The following is a 19,093-nucleotide window of genomic DNA, read 5'->3' as shown; positions in this document are numbered from 1 at the left end:
GCCGAGAAGAAATTGCTTAAGCCATCAATTGACCATTTCCTTGTTCCTTCATCATCTTACAGTTAGCAGCCAAAGTAGATAAAGTCCTGATATCTTAAACTGTCACTGCAGATCAGCTGAAGGAAGTGTCGTAACCAGCTGTTTGCTCTGAGACTATCCCAAATTCCAAAGCAGGTTCCAGTTAAATAGAATAGCAATGCTTGTTCTGCCAGTAATGTTTACTTTAAAACCTTATATTATCGTCACAACTTGTTAATGCTGTCTACAGATTGTTTCACAAATGACAAAAGCCCAATTTCAGTGTGCATGCTTACCTGCTATTCTCATCTTTAATCTTCAGCCAGGAAACAACACTACTGCATTAAAAAAAGCCACCTATGGGGGGAAAAAAGGAAAGAAAAAGAAAAAAGGCATTGTAATTAGTCAAATTAACACTTCTGTGATGAGTTAACTGTAAAAACACCGTGGATTTTCTAGCCAGTAGTGATGACTGTACAAAATAGTTAACTCTTCACACTAACAGTAAAGGAAAGAAGATTCATGATGGATCTCTGATGTATCACTTTCATTTGTTACTCCATGAAACAAGACATCTTAAAAACCATTACTTTCATTTCATCAAATCTACTACAAATTCCATTCACTTTCAACCCTTTAATCTATGGCATAAGTATTTAACAGAGCTGTATCTAAGCAGTCTTTGATTTCTTAAAGCTATGTGTTAAAAGCCAGCAATTTATCTGCATTGCTCCAAAATCCTATTGACTTTTGGATGTTAAGTTGCTATTTGGTAACCTAACATAATAAACCATGCCTTGGAGAGAAAAGACGTAAGCACTTTGTTCTTTGGGATAAGGCATTCAATGGAACTGCGAGATCCTTGTATTACAGAAATGCAGTAACACATCTGTCACTCATAGCAGCATCCAGGAGATTCACGTTATGGCCAACGGTAGCAGAAGCAACAACGCTAGAATTGACTATTTCAGGGTAAACTAAAAATCATTGCCTAGGAGCAAAAGCCACGTGAACACTCAAAAGTTTCTTGTTAGAAGAGCTTGACACTGCATGAAGTCAAAGGTGCCACAACCTACACGGGCCTTCCTCAAAGGCTACCACCACCACCTCCTCCTCCTCAGCATCCCTTGGGCTCTGCCTAGAAGGCCGCTGCTGCTGTCTCTGTACGATGACACTGTCCTTGGCCACACCAGGCCCAAACCGCACTGAGTCAGGACACCTTCTGCCAAGTCTCCCCTTACTCCTGACTCGAGAAGCGCAAAGCAAAGCAGCTGAGCACTGGGCATCCCCCCCACTGACGTGGTATCCAAGCAAAGCAGGTATGGCAAACACCATATGGTCTTGTGGTCTGTCATGGTAACCTACCACAGGTCCATTAGAAACACTGCGCTTCCTTTTACAACATTTAGATAGTTTAAGCACGTAAACATCTATTTTTTAATGAACCAAAGTAAGATTTTGGTTGGAAGCAGAACAGTTCGAGTAGTGTACTCCATCTCCTCTGTTATTATGATCATAAGCAAGGAGAGCTCTTGGTTACTTTCAGAAATACATGAGGCATTCGGACAAGGAACATTCTATAATAGTAAAGAAAATCTGCTTCTAAATTTGCATTTTACTGCATAAGTGATTGCACTTACTGCAGTAAATAACTATTGCCATTCAGTGATGATGTTGGATCACCCACACTAAGGCTGAACTTGAAAACATGTAAGAAATCATCATTTTATTTGAAGTAGCTGTCCCACACCCACCTATCACAAAACCTGCAGCAGCCCTAATGCTCTGCGCTCCTATATCGTCATTCTGAATACCATCAAAAATACTATCTTTAGAAATTATTTGAAACACTAAGACCAGAAGTCAGGAAACACAAGTCAAGATCACCAAAACCAAACGTAGTTCTCAGAGTGTAGGCCAGGGAGGAAAACCTGATATTATATAAACACTTTTTGCTTTCACTTAAATCAGAATCTGTAAGTTCAATCATTGGTGTCCAGCTCCTCTTTGCCAAAAACACCATCATTACGATGTACTACTTAAAAAATAATAAAAAAAAAACAGCTCAGCAGAGAAAAAACATGAGAGATCAAATACAAGTATAGAAATATTTCTACTCCATGAGAATTTGAAAAATAAATATCAGTGTAAAAACTGAAGAGCAGACAAGTATCTGAATACTAAGGTTATACTACAAGGGAAATTTCATAGCATATTATGGACACAGTATATCCATTTTATTTATGTCCACATATATTCTATATTCTACAGCCACTGTATCTTCTTTCAGTGGAAGACTTATCGTATAAAAAGGTATAAAGAAGCATGGCAGGGCATTTTACATATGATATACAATGCTTTACTTCTACAGGCCTGCACAAGCACAATCCACAACATACATCTTGCTTCCATTTTCTGCAGTGATGTTACACTGTTGTTAGAGAAACACCTTCAAACAACTAAACAAATGATTACAATCAGGGCCCAACTGATACGAGAAACTTATTTAAAAGTTCACCTACAGAATTATTCTAAGCTCTCTTCTCGCACACCCTCCCCCTCCCAGAAAATTTATCAACATTAAAGTAAACACTGTCTGTAGTTTGAATAACCACAATACTGCTTTAAGTCAGCACTGAAAATATAGTTTCCTCTTTTCATTTTTCATAGATTATGCCGTAACTTGAAAGGAATTTAAGTTACATAGATACTCTTTTTCCTAAATGACAGTACAGAATATATTATTCCAAAAAGTGATGGGGTTTGATCTACAGAATAAATACAGGGACACTACAGTACAGACATACGTTGCACAGCATTTTCCAAGTGCAAGAGAAATTAACTTATGAACAAAATGACCTTTTCCAATACAATATTATCTTACCACATGTTTTTTAATTAAAGAACAGTCTATTAGCCATTTATGAATGCCCATAGACCATCACTTCACGTCTTTGGTATTAGACCTCATAATTGGAATTCAGAAATGATAAAAAAAACAATTTAAGAATTTCTCACAGTGCTTAATTTACTTTAAAATAAAAAAAAAAAAAAGAAAAAAGACTAAAAATGAAGTAGCTCAGACTCAGATTCACAAAACCAGCAGCAACAACATTCTTACAAATGCTTTAGAAATTAGCAAAAAAATCCACCACCAACAAAACAAATGAAAAACACCACTATTTTTGTCCTCTTTGACATAACATCCCAATCAAGCAGGGACAGCAGAATTACAACCCAAATATCTTCGGGCCTTACAAATGTCTGATAATGTAAGTAACCACTTCGTTATTATGGTAACAGGATTTATTTCTGTTGGGCAGCTAACAAGGCCCTTATTTACCACGTTTAGCACCCAGGAGGTGCAGCCTACATGAGGATGCACAGGCGGATGAGTAAAGCAGATCTCTTTACAGACATGAGAGCCAGGGGAGCACCGTGAAACAGGCAACAGAAGGGATCGACAGCTCTAAGTCACAAAAACGGGGGTTTGGGGATGTGCCTGACTGTGAAACATGGAATTTGTTTTTCTTCAGATTGTTTCCTCAGTGCAGAAACTAGCAGTCCATCAGGCAAGGTACAAAACTGGGATGGTGGAAAGACACCAACAAATCCCTTACATGCAGTACCGAGGTTCCTGAAATAAAAAGCCATCCATAGAAGAATGTAAAACCAGCGCTTTCAGATGGTGATTTTTCTCTGCTTCATGAGAAAGGAAGTTATTATTTCCCAGGATGGTATATTGGAAGGAGGAGTAAGAACTGCATGCTTAAATCTTCCATCCAGATGTTCTTTAAGAATAAATTCTAGTTATAAACGGCACAGTCACATCTCTGTACTTGACACACAAGATGAGCACCACTGCCATTTTCCCATATTCCACTAAATTTCTAATATTCCTACTTTATCAAAAGGAATCCTGTGCAGCTTGTAATGAGGCCAGAGGAACACGCTGTCCTTCTATGATCCCACTCAGCACTAAGGGTGCAGATGTGTCATCTCTTCACAACAACCACATCTGTTGAAGACTTTCCTCTTGTAAGGTCTAGATGACATTAAATTTCAGCCAAAACCAGGGAGTCAGCATGGCTATGAGGATAAAAATCCAGCATGTAAAGGTGAAATATTGAATGGTACAAAACATAAGAGGGGAATGCTTTGTTAAACTGATGCAAAATTTCTCCCTGAACTAGCAGAGTACGATGTGCTCACTGAAAAAAGTAGCAGAGAAACAGCAACTGGGCAGGAAGTTGGTTCTGCCGTATTTGTGAGTTTAGAAACCTCTTCCTTCAGCACAGAGCAGCGCACGGCTAACTCAACCCCTCTAGAATAGGAAGAAGAAGATAGACAGCTCACTGAACTGGAGAAGCCAAGAAGTTACAGGCTATAAATCTTTTCTGAATGCCGGCATTTCGTTGACCAGCTCGCTGCATGGAGCTGCATGTCCATCCATGCAGAAAAGAGCTATTTATTCTGGCTGCAAAGTACTAGGGAGTGGGTATGCGGAAAGACAGTTGGGAGCTGAGGTTACTGGTTGCTTTTTTCTCCTCCACCCATCTTTGTGGATTGCGCTTTGACCCACGGCAGGGGCAATTTCCAGATGTTGTGATTTCCAGTGCCAAAGCCTTTCTGAGCAGCACACTCTACAGCAGCAAAAAACGCTAGACAAAGCTTAACATAAGAAACAAACACAAAACAGCAGCTTACAGAAAAAAGGAAGAGAGAAAAGCGTCTTCCCCGACTTCATTTTATTTTACCACTCACTCGGTTTCAGCCTTCAGTGGATTTCTGGTTTGCTGCTCCACTGCTTGATTAACTTATGTGGGGATGACAGACGCAATGCAAACCCAATGAACTCAGAATATGTATCGACACAGCTACTGCATATATGCTTTTATATAATAACGCTAGCTTCAATCAGTAGAGCAGCAGACAACTGCTTAGAAGTAACATGCCTCTCGAGGAAAGTCTGCCAGATACTTCACACGTCGAGGTTATAATATAACTTCATTTAGGAAAACGATCAGCTTATATTCCTGCCAAACAAATCGTCATCGTGCTTTATTAGCGATATACAGTTTCCAACATGCAAATTGGGTTCTTTCTGTGTTCATGTATTAGATATGATAATCATATCAAGCAAGCTGTTTTCTTCCAAGAATCAGGCTGTAAGAGGAAATAGCGTTGAGTACAGTAGTCATTAAAATATGAACAAACACATAGAGGCACACTGACACAACATTGAATGAAGTCCAGATTTCTGTACTGAGATGAATTCATTTCAGTCTGGTCAATTCTTTATCAGCCTTGCTCAATGCTCTTGCCCAGAGACAAGTGCTGTGGAGCACATGACTCAGGGCACATTTGGGCACAACCTCTGCCCTACTTACTGTGTTTTAAAGCTTTGGCCACTTGCAGTCTACTGCTGTTTTTAAATCTTGTTTTTGTTTGTTTGTTTTAAAAAGGATTGCAATAAATGCTTTTTTATGAATAATACGAAACAAATCAGTCTACTTCATTCCCATTTCCATTAGCAATTTGATAAAGTGTGTAGATATTTATGAAAGACACATGAGAACACAGATGAGAAGCAAGAATTTAGAAGGTCACGATAATTTTGAATTCTGAGCATAGTTGATTAGAAAAAGGTCCAAATAAATCAACAATGGTATTTAACAAAGCAGAAAGCAATACACTTCAAAAAGGATATCGAGTGCAACTAAACGGGCAGCAGTAAAGAAAAGGATCTGAGGGAACTAATATTAGGGTCAATTAGGCAACTAATATTAGGGTCAATGATGCGGGACTGCTGCAAAAACAGAACTGCTCGTTGCGAACTGCACCAGCAGGACTGCTGTGTGCTAAACAAAAAGCAATTATTGTGCCGTGCCTACACGCCATCTAGACTTTTTGTTGAGACCCCGTATGTATTTTTTTCTAAATTTATCTTAAAGCATAATCCCCAAATGGAAGAGTCTAGATAACAGTTACATGACCTAAATAAAACAAATAAAGGGCTAAAAGAATCAGGTTTGCTTTGCAGGGAAGCATGACAGCGAAGAGAGGAATACTGAACAGGCACCCTTGTCTCTTACCGCCAAGGTAGAATTTAAAAACTGTTTTAATAGTGCTAGGATGGACTGTGTTCTTAATATCCACTGACTGCTGTCTGCCTAATTGTAGACAAAATGATTAAAAAGAAGTCCTAACTACACGGATAAACAAGAAAGGAAAAGACGATTGTGAATCATCACAAAACTCCAGAGAACTGAGAGAGAGAGGCTTTCGTAACCGATGTAGTCCACAAGGCGTGAGTTAATGTCCCCTTCACTATCGCCCCCATATTTCTATCCGATTATACGCAAATCTGCACACAGATTTAAGTAATACTAAATGCGTATCAGCTTGAGATGCTCTGAATTAAATTCAGATGGATTTTTTCTCCCCTAAACAGTACTTAGAAGACTGTAAATTTTTGAAAATGGTCAAATAACGTTATCCCTCTTTTTATCTACTACATCTGTCAATACTCAGAGCATTACCAAGCATATCTCAGTGCTATCTATAGTGTTACCAAGTACACTGAACGACAATTAGATAAGCTTTCAAAATTGATTAGTACTAAAGAAAAAAAAAAAAGGCTTGAGCAGTTTTTGTTTCTGAGCCACAACTAGATTAGGATAGTGTTTGCTTTTTGCAGCACACCGCCTTCCTCAGCGCTCAGCAGAGGCATGTCTTTTTTGTCAGAAAAAATAAAAGAAAGCAATTTTACCTTTTCATACCTGGTAAAATTCAACCAGTGAAACAACATTTCGTTTAATCCAGCCTCTGTTAATAGGTATTTCAGTCTGCTGTCTTCAAGCAGTTCAGAACAGTGGTGGTTTTCTACCGAAAATTACACAGTGAATTACACAGTTAATCAGATATTTCAGGGATAGCGTTAGCTATTCTTATCTGAGCTCTGGTTTTAAACCAGTGGTTGAGCCAATCTGAATTATATGCTATGGACCAAACAGCTGAGACTGTAGAAATCATTCCAAGTCTAAATTGGAGTAGAAATCCAAGCTTCTAGTATGGTAAGTTGTATTTAAGTACAAGATGCATTTCCTTACCAAGATGATTGCTTATCCTTCTGCTAGAATAAGAACAGCTTTTCTGCCACCTTTACAAAATCAAATGAATTTGAAACTGAACTTAGAGCACTGAGTGGCAGACATTGAAAAGCATTATATCTTCAATAAGTAACTACTGAGTTTCAATTTTACTGTATAATCATGCACCATTTGTGTCTTCTGATAACACAATCTCTGTTCTGAGGTTTCTTTTTTTTCCCTACAGTCACTCCTACATTCATAGGAATTCTTCATGGTTATGGCAGAACTCTACACTGGCAAAAGGTTTGTCTATGCAGAACACCTTATGGACTTGTGGATATATATTTTTTTTTCTCCTTAGAGACAAAAACTACCACAAAGTGCAGTTATGTACAAAAATATTAACTTCTCCTACAAAAAAAAGACACCATCTTAATTGTATTCTTCCATATACACATAAGATTCAACTTGGTATCCTGACAACACTGAATTAGACCCAAAATGTTTGGTTAAAACAAGATTTTACTTTACTTCTGCCAACTGCAAATGAAACCCAGACAAGTTTAGCAAATGAAGCCAGAACTTACTCCAAAATTAAAAACAGGACATGCAAAAGTAGCAGACTTACCTATGTTGCAAATACTTGTGTGTGGTTTCGCTTCTAAGAAAGGAAATACACATGAGAGGAAACATGATTCTGCAGGAGTGTTTTGATACCTGATGTGCAAAACAAACACTTCCTAAAGGAGGTGCCAAATTACTGACCATGCAAGCTTCTTCTGCTAGTGGCATCAATGCAGTACTTCCACCTACCTTAGGCAACACACAAACTTCAAGTCTCAAACAGAAAAAAATCTCCTGAACCCTCGCAAGCCTAAGATAAAAGTACTACGGCACTCTTCCCACTAAGTATGAAATTCAACCCACGTTCCTCTTGAAATTAAAAGAAAAAGAACCTCATAAAACAATCTGTTTCCAGAGCACTAAGAACTGACTATTCTCGATCTGTGCTTTGAAGTCTCTTTCCAAATATTACACAAAATTTACTGGTCCATATATAAATATTTAATGGGGTTTTAGTTATGGTCCCTAAAAGCCATACTATTTAAACACAAGAAAGTCAACTGTCCCTGAGCTGCTGATGTACCCATTAAAGAGAATCTTAGCCCTCGTATTTTGAAGGATTGGATAAAATTACATAGAGAAATTCAGATAAAGTTGTCAAGGACAAATTGATGAGCCTCATTCACTCACTCCCTTTCAAACTTCATCACAGAGAAGTGCGTAAATCTCAGAGTGGAGTTAAAAGAGAGAAGGTGAGTTTTAACATTTTCTTCTCTCAAATGACAAACACACTATTTTGTAACTGAAAAACTGCTGCAATTACCATTTCAAAAGTCCAAAACCACTGATTTGTTGTTTTTGTTGGCTTTGTCTTTTTTTAGGAAACAAATTACCACCTTGATTTCATAAGACAACAAAATCGGTACAATCTTTCCACAACTGCAACGAGTAAATAAAGCGTTGCAAAGTTTCTATCAGATCACCAGGTCTCACTGGAGACAACGTGTTGCCATAAACACAGTAGATGTTTCAAATGTATGGCTTCCACATCTTCCTTTCAATTAAAAAAAAAAATGTATCAAGTCTTCTGTCAGAATAATGCATCACTACTACAGAACACCCTGCCATGTAGGGGGACTCTCAACAGAACCTCCATACAGAAAGGTTATGGGTCTGAAAAAAAATTCTCATACAAATGAATACTACGAGTTGATATAACCACACAAGACTGCCACAGAAATGCATCTGAGGCTATGGTTACAGCACGTCACTTCGCACTGGGGCCTGTTTTGAACAGAGCTACGAAGAAAGCAGAACAGAAAAGGAACATTACAAATACTTCCTCTATAGGTCCAAATTTACTGCAGAATGACTGTCTGTTCCTCCACATTATTATTCTCCCAAGCACAACCAATTCTAGACAGTAACTTTAAGATGCCAGAATGATATCATCATCTTATGAGCGAGATTCATATACTGCACAGAATACCACAACGACCTCACCACGGAGCTGCACATCGACGCTGCAGACAGCCATACAGGGAGCTCCTAAATATTTCACGAGGCAGACAGTACCAAGGGTAATGACAGCAGCAAGGGACACTACCACAATGCTGCTGACACAAGAAAAAAAAAAAAAAGATACTACTAATCATTTAAGCTCCTTTAATGAAAGGTCAGCATGATCTGAGGAGGCTGGATGTTGGAGAAGAGTTTTAACCTTTGCTCAGTAGAAAGCTGGGACATGTCTGAGGAAAGCACCCCACAGTGACTGCCACGGCCCAAAGTGCTGACGGTATCTCTCCCTCCTCTTCCTCTACGGGATAAATAAACCCCTGCTCCACTGCAGAGGCCCTTCTCATCCTCTCACCTGCCACACAAGGCTGCACTGGCTTCGGCCCTTTGCCACTGGCTGACAGGAGCACCCTGCAGAGAAAGCATCACGTGTGGGCTCTGGGGAGAAGGTGCAGCACAGCAGGGCTAACACACAGAGGGGTCACACTAGGCCTACAGGGCCCCACACAGTCGTATCTCATATGGGAGATGTCTGACTGCTGTCAGTGACCAACAGCCACCACCCCTCTGCATGGTGCACTTAGAGCCACAGTACTCCTGCAGTACACGTGAGCCCTTGCTGCCGGTCCGTATTAGTGCTGAACAGACCACCACCCGTGAAAGATGAGGTGGAACACGCTTAGAAACGAGAGGAAGTCAGTTAGTTGTGAGGTCCCTTATAGCTCCATACTGACTCACTTCTTCCTGTTCAAAATACAAAGAGACAGCAAGAAATATTAGAGTCTAAGGGACTAGAACAAGGGTCCATGACCTAGATCCTGACTGGGTGCAACCTTCTAGCTACCAATACAAAGCACACAAAACGATTGCAAAATTAATTAATTTCATGAAAAAATATCTAAGGGAACCGTACTCTTTTTATATGATAAATACACTGTGTATTTTAATATTTAGTTATCAACAGGCACGCACCACAGAATCAGATGCAACAAGGTCATCATCTACACTTTGAGATTTTAAAATCTAAGGATCATCATCATAGCTTTGAGCAATATGGGAAAAGGCGAAGTTATGTTGGATAGGAATTACTGCATGTTGTCAATTTCTCCATAGGTGATAATGTGAAATAAACATTAACTAGTTTAAGGATGGCTATGCCTCGAGGACAGAACGGTGCTTACCACTGAGACCCTATACACAGCTTACACAGGGATGTTGATATGCAATCCCTCTATGCTGTAATAACCCTCTGGAACACAGTGTTGTAAGAGAAATTCTCTAAACACCTCTCCGGAACATACTATTATAAAAGAAGTTCTCTAATTATTACAAAATCTCCTGTAATAAACTTCTGCCTGAACTGACTCAAAAGCAGTTTCAAAAGCATTCAGGTTTCACTGATGTTCAGCCGACCAACAAACAACCCAAAAGCCACAGCAGCTCTCTGAACTACCTCACCTGGTACTTGCAAAAATATTGAACTGATCTAAAAGTAGAAATAAGTGTCTGGGAGCAGGTCAGAAGCTTTCTAATGGCAGTGGTACTAGCTTACACCAGCTTAAATGTTCGTGAAGTGATGACAGGTATCTGATGATATCAAACAGGTTAAGAAAAAAGCCCTTGCTACTAGCAGATAGTTTCTCTCCCATTGAATAAAAAAAAAAAAAACCTGTTGAGATGGTAGGAGAAGGGAAGGAAGTCAACCAGCCACAACAAGAGGGTAAGTCTTACAAATAGAAAGGAAAACTGTAAATGTCACCTATTTTAATGTTAATTAAGATTTTAGCTGGACTCTCATGACATTCTCATGAGAACTACTGTGCTTTTCTACATATAAACACACTCTGTAACTTTCTCTCATTAAAACTGACTCAGCAGCTCTGTGGACTAAACACAAGGGAGAGTGTACTCCAGCAGCTCCCTCTGTCCTGGTAGTCCTCCAAAGCTGCTTCACTCTTCCATACCCTCTTGGCACTGAACTCCAACAACAGCTGGATAAAACTAAGTTGCAGCTCTGTCCGCAAATGAAGATACAAATTAGTTTTGTGTGACCGAAATATGGTACTATATATTAGGAGTAAAATTCCCCAAATTGTACTTATTGATAGCTCACTGTGAAAACTTAAGTGTGACTGAATTTCAAGAAACCTGGGTAAATCAATATTCAATATTGGCATTAATAACCTGGACTACTGAATAGGGGTATGCTTTTTAAATCTGTAGATAGCATCAAGTCGCAGGGAGATGCAAAAAAAAAAAAAAAAGCCACAACAAACAATAAATGAATAAAGGGCAGAATGAAAAACACAAGTTATGCAAAACAAGATTTACTTCTTTCAAGAAAAAATAATTCTAAGTCCTCCCAGTATCCATATACCATTAAGAAAAACATGATGAGGCTCTGCTTGGATTCACGGTTAGACACAACTTTTTAGGAGATGAAATTGGAAGCCAGGAGCACCTAAGCACTGGTTGTAAATGTTTGAACATCCATCCAAGTTGAAAGTTCTGGTATTGAAGAAATGAGGTTTCAAGCACCACGAACAGTTCGAAGTTATTTCCTCCTCTCCACTACCATGTCAGTAAGCCTCAGGTCTGGACAGTACTACAAACCACAAAAATTTAGGAGACAAGTTGGGCTCATCTGTCAAGATGCTACAGCCCCACTCACCATTTCTCCAGACCCAGTCACGTCATTTTGCTCCCTAAGGAAGAAAGCTAACCTAGTAAAAGAGAACTAATATATTTCAACCAGTTCAGCAGACAACTTTTTGGAGTGGCAGGGAGCAGAGTACAGCAGCAGCAGGTTGTTAGATCTGCCCAGCCATTTCACAAAGTAAGACAGTAAGATTCTTGACATTATCACTGATTACATTTTTCCTGAAGTAAACCTGAGAACTTACGAACAATCTTGGATTCAGATAAATATGATACTTCCCTGAGAGATCCTTCTAAACTATAAAACAACCAAAATAATTCCAGTGCTGCTGACAGCAAAATGATTGTCACAGGGTTGTACAGCAGGCCACTAGCAGAGAAAACATGCAGGTTTACAATAATTATACCTTAAATCCTAAACTTCCTTAACAGATTTCTATGGGAAAAAAAAAAAGAACTGAACATACATATCACTTCTATTAGAGCTTATAGATATACTGATCGCTGATGTAAGCAGTAAGACTTGCAGTCCTTACAGTCATGCGTGAGCTGCCTTCACTGGGGCTGCAGATTTAAAAAGCAGAATTCACACAGTATATGAATAACAACTTCTACTTCAATAACTTGAATTTTAAGGAGAAAGTTCTCCTTGTCCACTAGGGATTCATCTTACAGACACCTAATTTTAGGCTACAAGAAAACCTGTAAGCAAACTGGTATTTTTGCAACTTATATAGTACCAACCCGTTTTGTGCTCTTACAAAAAAAAAAAAAAATCCATCTTCTATATATTATGCTAATGTTCTGAATAAAACCACAAACGAATTATCCTGTAGTAACAGCTCACTTTTTAAATATTAGCTTGCCAGAGTTTCATTAAATTTTAAACTTTCGATATTGTCACTCTTTTCTTAAAGCACTATGAAAATTATTTTAAATGTAGAGCTTGCGTACTCTAAATCACTTGGGCTGCACCTAGAAAGGCAAGACAGTAATTTGTGGGCACTGTGAGGCCACTTCACTATTTCACTATGTATTCTGCACTCTTACTGGGTGACAGGGTCAGGGCTGTTGGAAACAGAATGGCCTGCAACAAACCAGGTGCCTCCCCCACCCTTAAGTGATTAGATGTTATTGCACGACAATACTAAGCTATTAACTTGTTCAGAGTCTATATCAGGCTTAAAGCAAGTTACAAAACTTGTTTTGCACAGAGACAAGCATGCAAGCCAAGAGATCAAGAAGATCCTTTCCTACTGAACAGAACTGCTCTCTGGCTGGTACAGGAGGGGGGAGCGTGCTAGTGAGGTTGACTCGTACCTTGTCCACCTTTGCAGGCTTTTAAAAAAGACAACTGTGCACAGACATTAACCAGATGTTCCTGTAGCGTTTTTTCTCCCTAAATTATTCTACTATTAGGATAAAAAAAAAATGTTAGAAGAAAAGGATCTGTCAGCTACGTTCACCCACAAAGAACCATCATGGGTTCTAAGCCTGCATGGAGTTACAGGGCACACAAAATATTATAAATAATACTTTATGTTATTTTCTACATTTATTAATATATGTATAAATAATACATTATATAAATATATGTAATATTAAAATATGGGTATTTTACAGAAGTCAGAAGTTATTACACTATCACTTAACCCCTTTTGAATGTGAGAAAATAGAAAGAAAAAGAAGCGAGGCGAGTTACTCAGCCTGTCAGCGGCTCAACAAAAACATGACCGAAGGTATGACAGCATTTACCTACCGAATATGTATAAGGTAACTGTATTCTTTTCCTACTTTAAAACGTCAGAAGCCAGAAACGAAAGGAATACAGGCTACTCCGACTGGTTCCCTCTGCCAATCTGGTCAGCCCGTGCCTGATTTCTGTGACGCTGCGGTTCACGTTAACCAAGAGCTGAGCCTTGCAGCTCACCTGCCAACAAAGTCCACGGCCCGACACTCGAAAGGAGAAGAGACCACTGAAAAGCAACACCTTCGCACGGCGCTATTTCCACGGGAGGCTGCCCTGAAGGGGAACCAGCCGGCTGCCCCGCCGAGACACAGCAGCGTCGAGCCCAGGCACCACGGCTCGGTACCGGCGCCGAGCCCCCGGTACGGGGTTGAGGGCGACCGCCAGCGCTGTCACCGCGTCCCGCACCGACACACACGGTGCTGCCACAGCGGCGACAAGCCCCGAGTCCGGCAGTCCCGCGAGGGGAGGAAGGGAAGGAGGAGAGAGGGGAGGGAAGCAGCCCGGAGCCCCGGAGCCGGCAGGGGACGCCCGGAGGAGGCGGCGCGGAGAGGACGGGGGAAGGGGGCAGGGAGGCTCCGCGAAAGTTGCACCAACGGGGGAAGCGGACGAGCTACCGGGACCGCCGCCGCCGCCGCCACGCCTCGCGCAGCCCCGCGGAGGACGCGGGCTCCTACCTGGGCTGGGCGGCCACGGCCACGTCGCGCAGCCCCCCCCCGTCCCGCTGAGCGGCCGCGCCGCGCAGGCTGCCCCGGCCCGCCCGCCGGCGACGGAGCAGGAAGCCGAGCAACGCCGCCGCAGAGGCTGAGGCAGAGGAAGGCGCCGAGGCGTCGCGCCCGCCCCCTGCCGGTGGCGGACTGGGGCCGCATGGCGCCGCCCCACAGCCGCGCCCCAGGAAGAGAGAGGGGCAGGTGGTCGGGGAGGCGAGGTGGTACCCGTAAGGGGGCGAGGCTGCCCGTCCCCACAAGTCCTGCAGCCTGTCCCCACAGGGCAGGCTCCTGCGGCAGCCCAGAAGGGTCCCCTCGGGGCTGGCATGGCGAGGCCGAGGCGCTGACCTGGCTGCTAGCAGCCAAACCTAGGGTGTGCTTTGGAGTTACGTGCCCCATGAGATTTGGAACAGAGAAATCCTAGCTGGCGTATTTTGGACCATTTCACATATGCTCAACTCTTCTTGACTACAACTTTTTGGATAAGTCAGTGAAATTCTGTATTCAAAAAAAAAAAAATCCCTTACATTTGTACACCCACAGTCATGAATTTACAAGGCCAAGTGAAGAAAATGTGCTAGGCACATCCAAAATATCAGCCCAGTGACACAGGCTAGGAGAAAACAGGGAACAGAGCCTAGACAGTTGTTTTCCAGTGCTCTCTGTCCCAAAGCAGACACAGTAATCATATCTTCTGAGATGGAATCATAGAATCACAGAATCACAGAACACCTTGGGTTGGAAAGGACCTTAAAGATCATCTACTTCCACCCCCCTGCCATGGGCAGGGATGCCACCCACTAGGTCAAGTTGCCCAGGGACTCATCCAAACTTGTCTTGAACACCTTGAACACCTCCAGGGATGACGACTTCTCTTGTTAACCTGTTCCAGTGCCTCACCACCCTCTGAGAGAAGACATTCCCTCTAACATCTAACCTAAATCTTTAGTTTAAACCACTCTTTTAGTTTAAAACCACTCGCCCTTGTCCTGTCATTATCTGCCCAAGAAAATGTTGCTCTCCATCCTTTCATAAGACCCCTTTAAGTACTGAAAAGCTGCAGTGAGGTCTTCCTGTACTGGAAAGATGCTATAAGGTCACTCCAGAGCCTTCTTTTCTCTAGACTTAACAGCCCCAGCTCTCTCAGCCTTTCTTCATAGGAGAGCTGCTCCAGCCCTCTGATCATCTTTGTGGCCCTCCTCTGGACCCGCTCTAACAGACCCACATCCTTCTTGTGCTGGGGACCCCAGACCTGGATGCAGCAGTCCCAGTGGGGCCACACAGTGGCAGAGCAGAGGGGGACAATCCCCTCCCTCGACCTGCTGGCCCCACTCCTCTGTTGATGCAGCCCAGGATGCAGTTGGCCTTCTGGGCTACAAGCACACACTGCTGGCTCACGTTGAGCTTTTTGTCCACCAGAACCCCCAAGTCCTTCTCTGTGGGGCTACTCTCAATGAGTTCTTCTCCTAGTCTGTGCTCATGTCTGGGATTACCCCAACCCAGGTGCAGCACCTTGCACTCAGACTTGTTGAATCTCTTTAGGTTCACATGGGCCCAGTTCTCAAGCCTGTCCAGGTCCCTTTGGATGGCTTCCCTTCCTTCTGTTGTATCAACTGCACCACTCAGCTTGATGTCATCTGCAAACTTACTGAGGGTGCACTCAATCCCATTGTCTATGTCATTGATAAAGATATTAAACAGTGCTCATCTCAAGAAAGACCACTGAGGGACACCACTTGTCACCAGCCTCCACTTGGATATAGAGCCATTGACCGCCACTCTCTGGGTGTGGCCTTCAAGTCAACTCTTTGTCCACTGAATAGTCCACCCATCAAATCCATATCTCTCCAATTTGGAGATCGGGATGTCAAGTGGGACCATGTCAAAGGGCTTACAGAAGTCCAGGTAGATGACATCAGTTGGTCTTCCTTTATCAACTGATGCAGTTACTCCATCATAGGAGGCCACCAGATTGGTCAGGCACAACTTGCCCTTGGTGAAGCCATGCTGGCTGTCTCAGATCACCTCCTTGTCTTGCATGTGCCTTGACGTTGCTTCCAGGAGTATCTGTTCCATGATCTTGCCAGGCACAGAGGTGAGGCTCACCAGTCTGTACTTCCCTGGGTCCTCCTTTCTACCCTTTTTAAAAATGGGAGTGATGTTTCCCTTTTTTCAGTCACTGTGGACTTCACCTGACTGTCAGGACTTTTCATATATGGTGGAGAGTGGCCTGGCAGCTCCATCAGCCAGTTCCCTCAGGATCCAAGGATGCATGTCATCAGGCCCCATAGACTTGTACCTGTTCAGTTTCATCAGGTGGTCTCAAACCTGCTCTTCACTTACAGTGGGAGAGACTTTGCTCCCCTAGCCCTCATCTACAGGCTCCGGGAAATGAGAGACGTGAGAAGCCTGACTGGCAGCAAAGACTGAAGCAAAGAAGTTGTTGAGTACCTCAGCCTTCTCCATGTCTGTCGTTATCAGTTCTCCTTTCCCATTTATCAGATGGAGAGACACCTTCCACCAGACCAGATTGCTCAAAGCTCCATCCATCCTGGCCCTGAACACCTCCAGGGATGGGGCATCCACAGCTTCTCTGGACAACCTGTTCCAATGCCTCACCACCCTCATCCATCATGGAAAAATTCTTCCTTATACCCAATACAAATCTACCCCCTTTTGGTTTAAAACCATTGCTCCTTGTCCTATCACTACAGGGCTTGGTAAAAAGTCTCTCTCTATCTTTCTTATAAACCCCCTTGATATATTGAAAGGCTGCAATAAGGTCTCCCTGGAAAATCATGATACAGCTAAATTTAATTTGTTATAGAACAGAAAATGTATTTTCTGCTTTAAAATAAATAATAATAATAATAATAAACTTTAAAAATCCTCTGATCAGTAAGACAGACAGAGCTGATCTAAATGAGTTATTTCAAAAGAAGAAAAGGTAAATCCCTTTCTCTGTCCTTAGCTGTGCTCTATGGCTGCTGTTTCTTTTTCTTTTTCATTCTCTGTTTCTGTTTCTTTTTCTTTTGGTGCTGGTCTTCATCAAGCCCCACCATGAGCTGTTATAGGGAAGGAGATAATGCTGGCAGGACACTAACTGTTTTATTTTCTGGAATAAGATTTCTGTTGATGTAACTCCCTCAGCTGGACTGTTGCAGTGGTGTATATAGAAAGTGCTCAGGCAGCAGATAGGCAGACTCAATTACATTATTGTCAAACCACAAGGAGAGCACTTTTACAAAATCAGTGTGGTACTTCTCTTCATTGTAGAGAACAGAGCCACAGCTAAAATATAGGGCATATCACACATCATCAAAGTTAGGTAGACAAAAGGACGTTTCCGTGTCTTATTTTAACCACCTCTGGTCAACATATCTTTCTTTTAACAGGTTTAAAATAACATACTTTGATACCAACTGCTCCTTGGTACAGGATGGTTGTTTGAACATCAGCCAAGTAATTTCTTCAGTAAATTCTCATAACCCATTGAAGTTTCAGTCATGCAGTAATCTCAGAATCAGCAAAGAAATACCCAGTGGGAGGAACATTGCTCAAGAAAACAAGGACTTCATAGCTTTTATTTCTAAATGTTTGAAATAGATATATCTTAATTTGCCTGTTATTTCAGTGCTTAGTATGTGAAACCCCACCATGTTCCCCTGATTAAATATTAGGTGGCACTGTCTGCATAGCAGACTCCTGAAGTCACCATGTTAAAGGAGATTGGATCCTTTGATAAGTAAATGTTTGCAGTAGGAAGAAACATACTAAAAAGATAATGTAAATAGCAGTATGAAATTATCAAAAGAAGAAATAATATTATATGCACAATAACCGACACCTCTAACTACATCTTTATCACAGTCAAAGAAATAAGACTTGAGAATGGCCGTGATTAAAGAACAGTAATTATCTACCTGACTGGAAAGGTGTCACAGCTCACAGAAGGCGGAGAGTCACAGTCTTGCAGTTCAACAGAAATATGTCAGCTGGCAGGAGCCCAAAGAGGAGAGATTATTCCAGACCCCACAGTGTCTCAGGAAGGCTCTGAGTACAAGTGCCTGTGGATGTGGTTACACAAAACCTAGATTACTTTGTGCATAGCATTGTGATGAACTGAAGGTAGGCTGCTATTAATGACTCATTACTGAAGAATCACAACCACTCATTGGTAAATCAAACCAGCAGCTGAACATACTGATCTTACAAATGCAGCCTGTGCACGAATGCTTTTTATGATTTGGTGTAGAAGCAAAGCGCTTCTACATTCTGCTTGTTACCACAAATACTGGCATTAGGGGGTGATTTTTAAGTAGCACGTGACCATGATTTGATTCCAGTGAGATGCTCTGGGCATGTACAAGCATCACTGTACCAGAGATACCATTCCTACTTATCAACAAAGCTCCTGCATGAACATTAGAGGAACTTGTGCCAGGATTAAGCAACAGTAACTCTCATTTATGAATTAGGCTGAAAGAAATTTGCTTACGTGGTTTATACTGCTAATCTAAACAAGCCTCTGTTGTATATTGATTCTGATACCATTTTGCTGCTGTTTATGATTCATATGATTACAATTTCCTTTTTTTTTTTCTAATTTGCCTGATAATGAAGTAGCTGTGGCCATTAAGTACAAGTAAGGTCTATACCTAGAAGGGTTTATTTTGTTTTTTATTATTGTCTGTGGTGAATTGACCATTTTTTGCTGCTGTAGATTAAGAAATACAGTTATAACAGGGTTACAAAAGCAAACACGTTTCATAGCCACATAGGAGGTTCTA

At 41.5% G+C, this 19,093-nt stretch overlaps 1 protein-coding gene across 5 annotated transcripts in view; it reads right to left on the bottom strand.

Moving 5' to 3' along the window:
- FAM3C (FAM3 metabolism regulating signaling molecule C) overlaps positions 1-14,424 on the bottom strand; it is a 28,808-nt gene extending 14,384 nt beyond the window's left edge. Inside the window, exons 1-2 of one of the 5 annotated variants that reach the window (XM_040549911.1) lie at positions 14,274-14,424; positions 315-375 (exon numbers count right to left, since the gene is read on the bottom strand). In XM_040549911.1, coding sequence (XP_040405845.1) covers positions 315-327 — 13 coding nt within the window. In that variant the 5' untranslated portion in view covers positions 328-375; positions 14,274-14,424. Of the gene's footprint in view, positions 1-314; positions 376-6,790; positions 6,899-13,643; positions 13,706-13,779; positions 14,147-14,273 lie in introns of those variants that run through there. The other 4 variants (XM_040549912.1, XM_040549932.1, XM_040549915.1 and 1 more) reach the window with 4 other exon arrangements.
- Positions 14,425-19,093: the final 4,669 nt, after the last annotated feature.

The sequence above is a fragment of the Cygnus olor genome, chromosome 1 (assembly GCF_009769625.2).
Source record: "Cygnus olor isolate bCygOlo1 chromosome 1, bCygOlo1.pri.v2, whole genome shotgun sequence".
Classification (NCBI taxonomy): Eukaryota; Metazoa; Chordata; class Aves; order Anseriformes; family Anatidae; genus Cygnus; species Cygnus olor.
The sequence above is the reverse complement of the archived record's forward strand: the minus strand, read 5'-3'. Positions and strand labels throughout refer to the sequence as shown.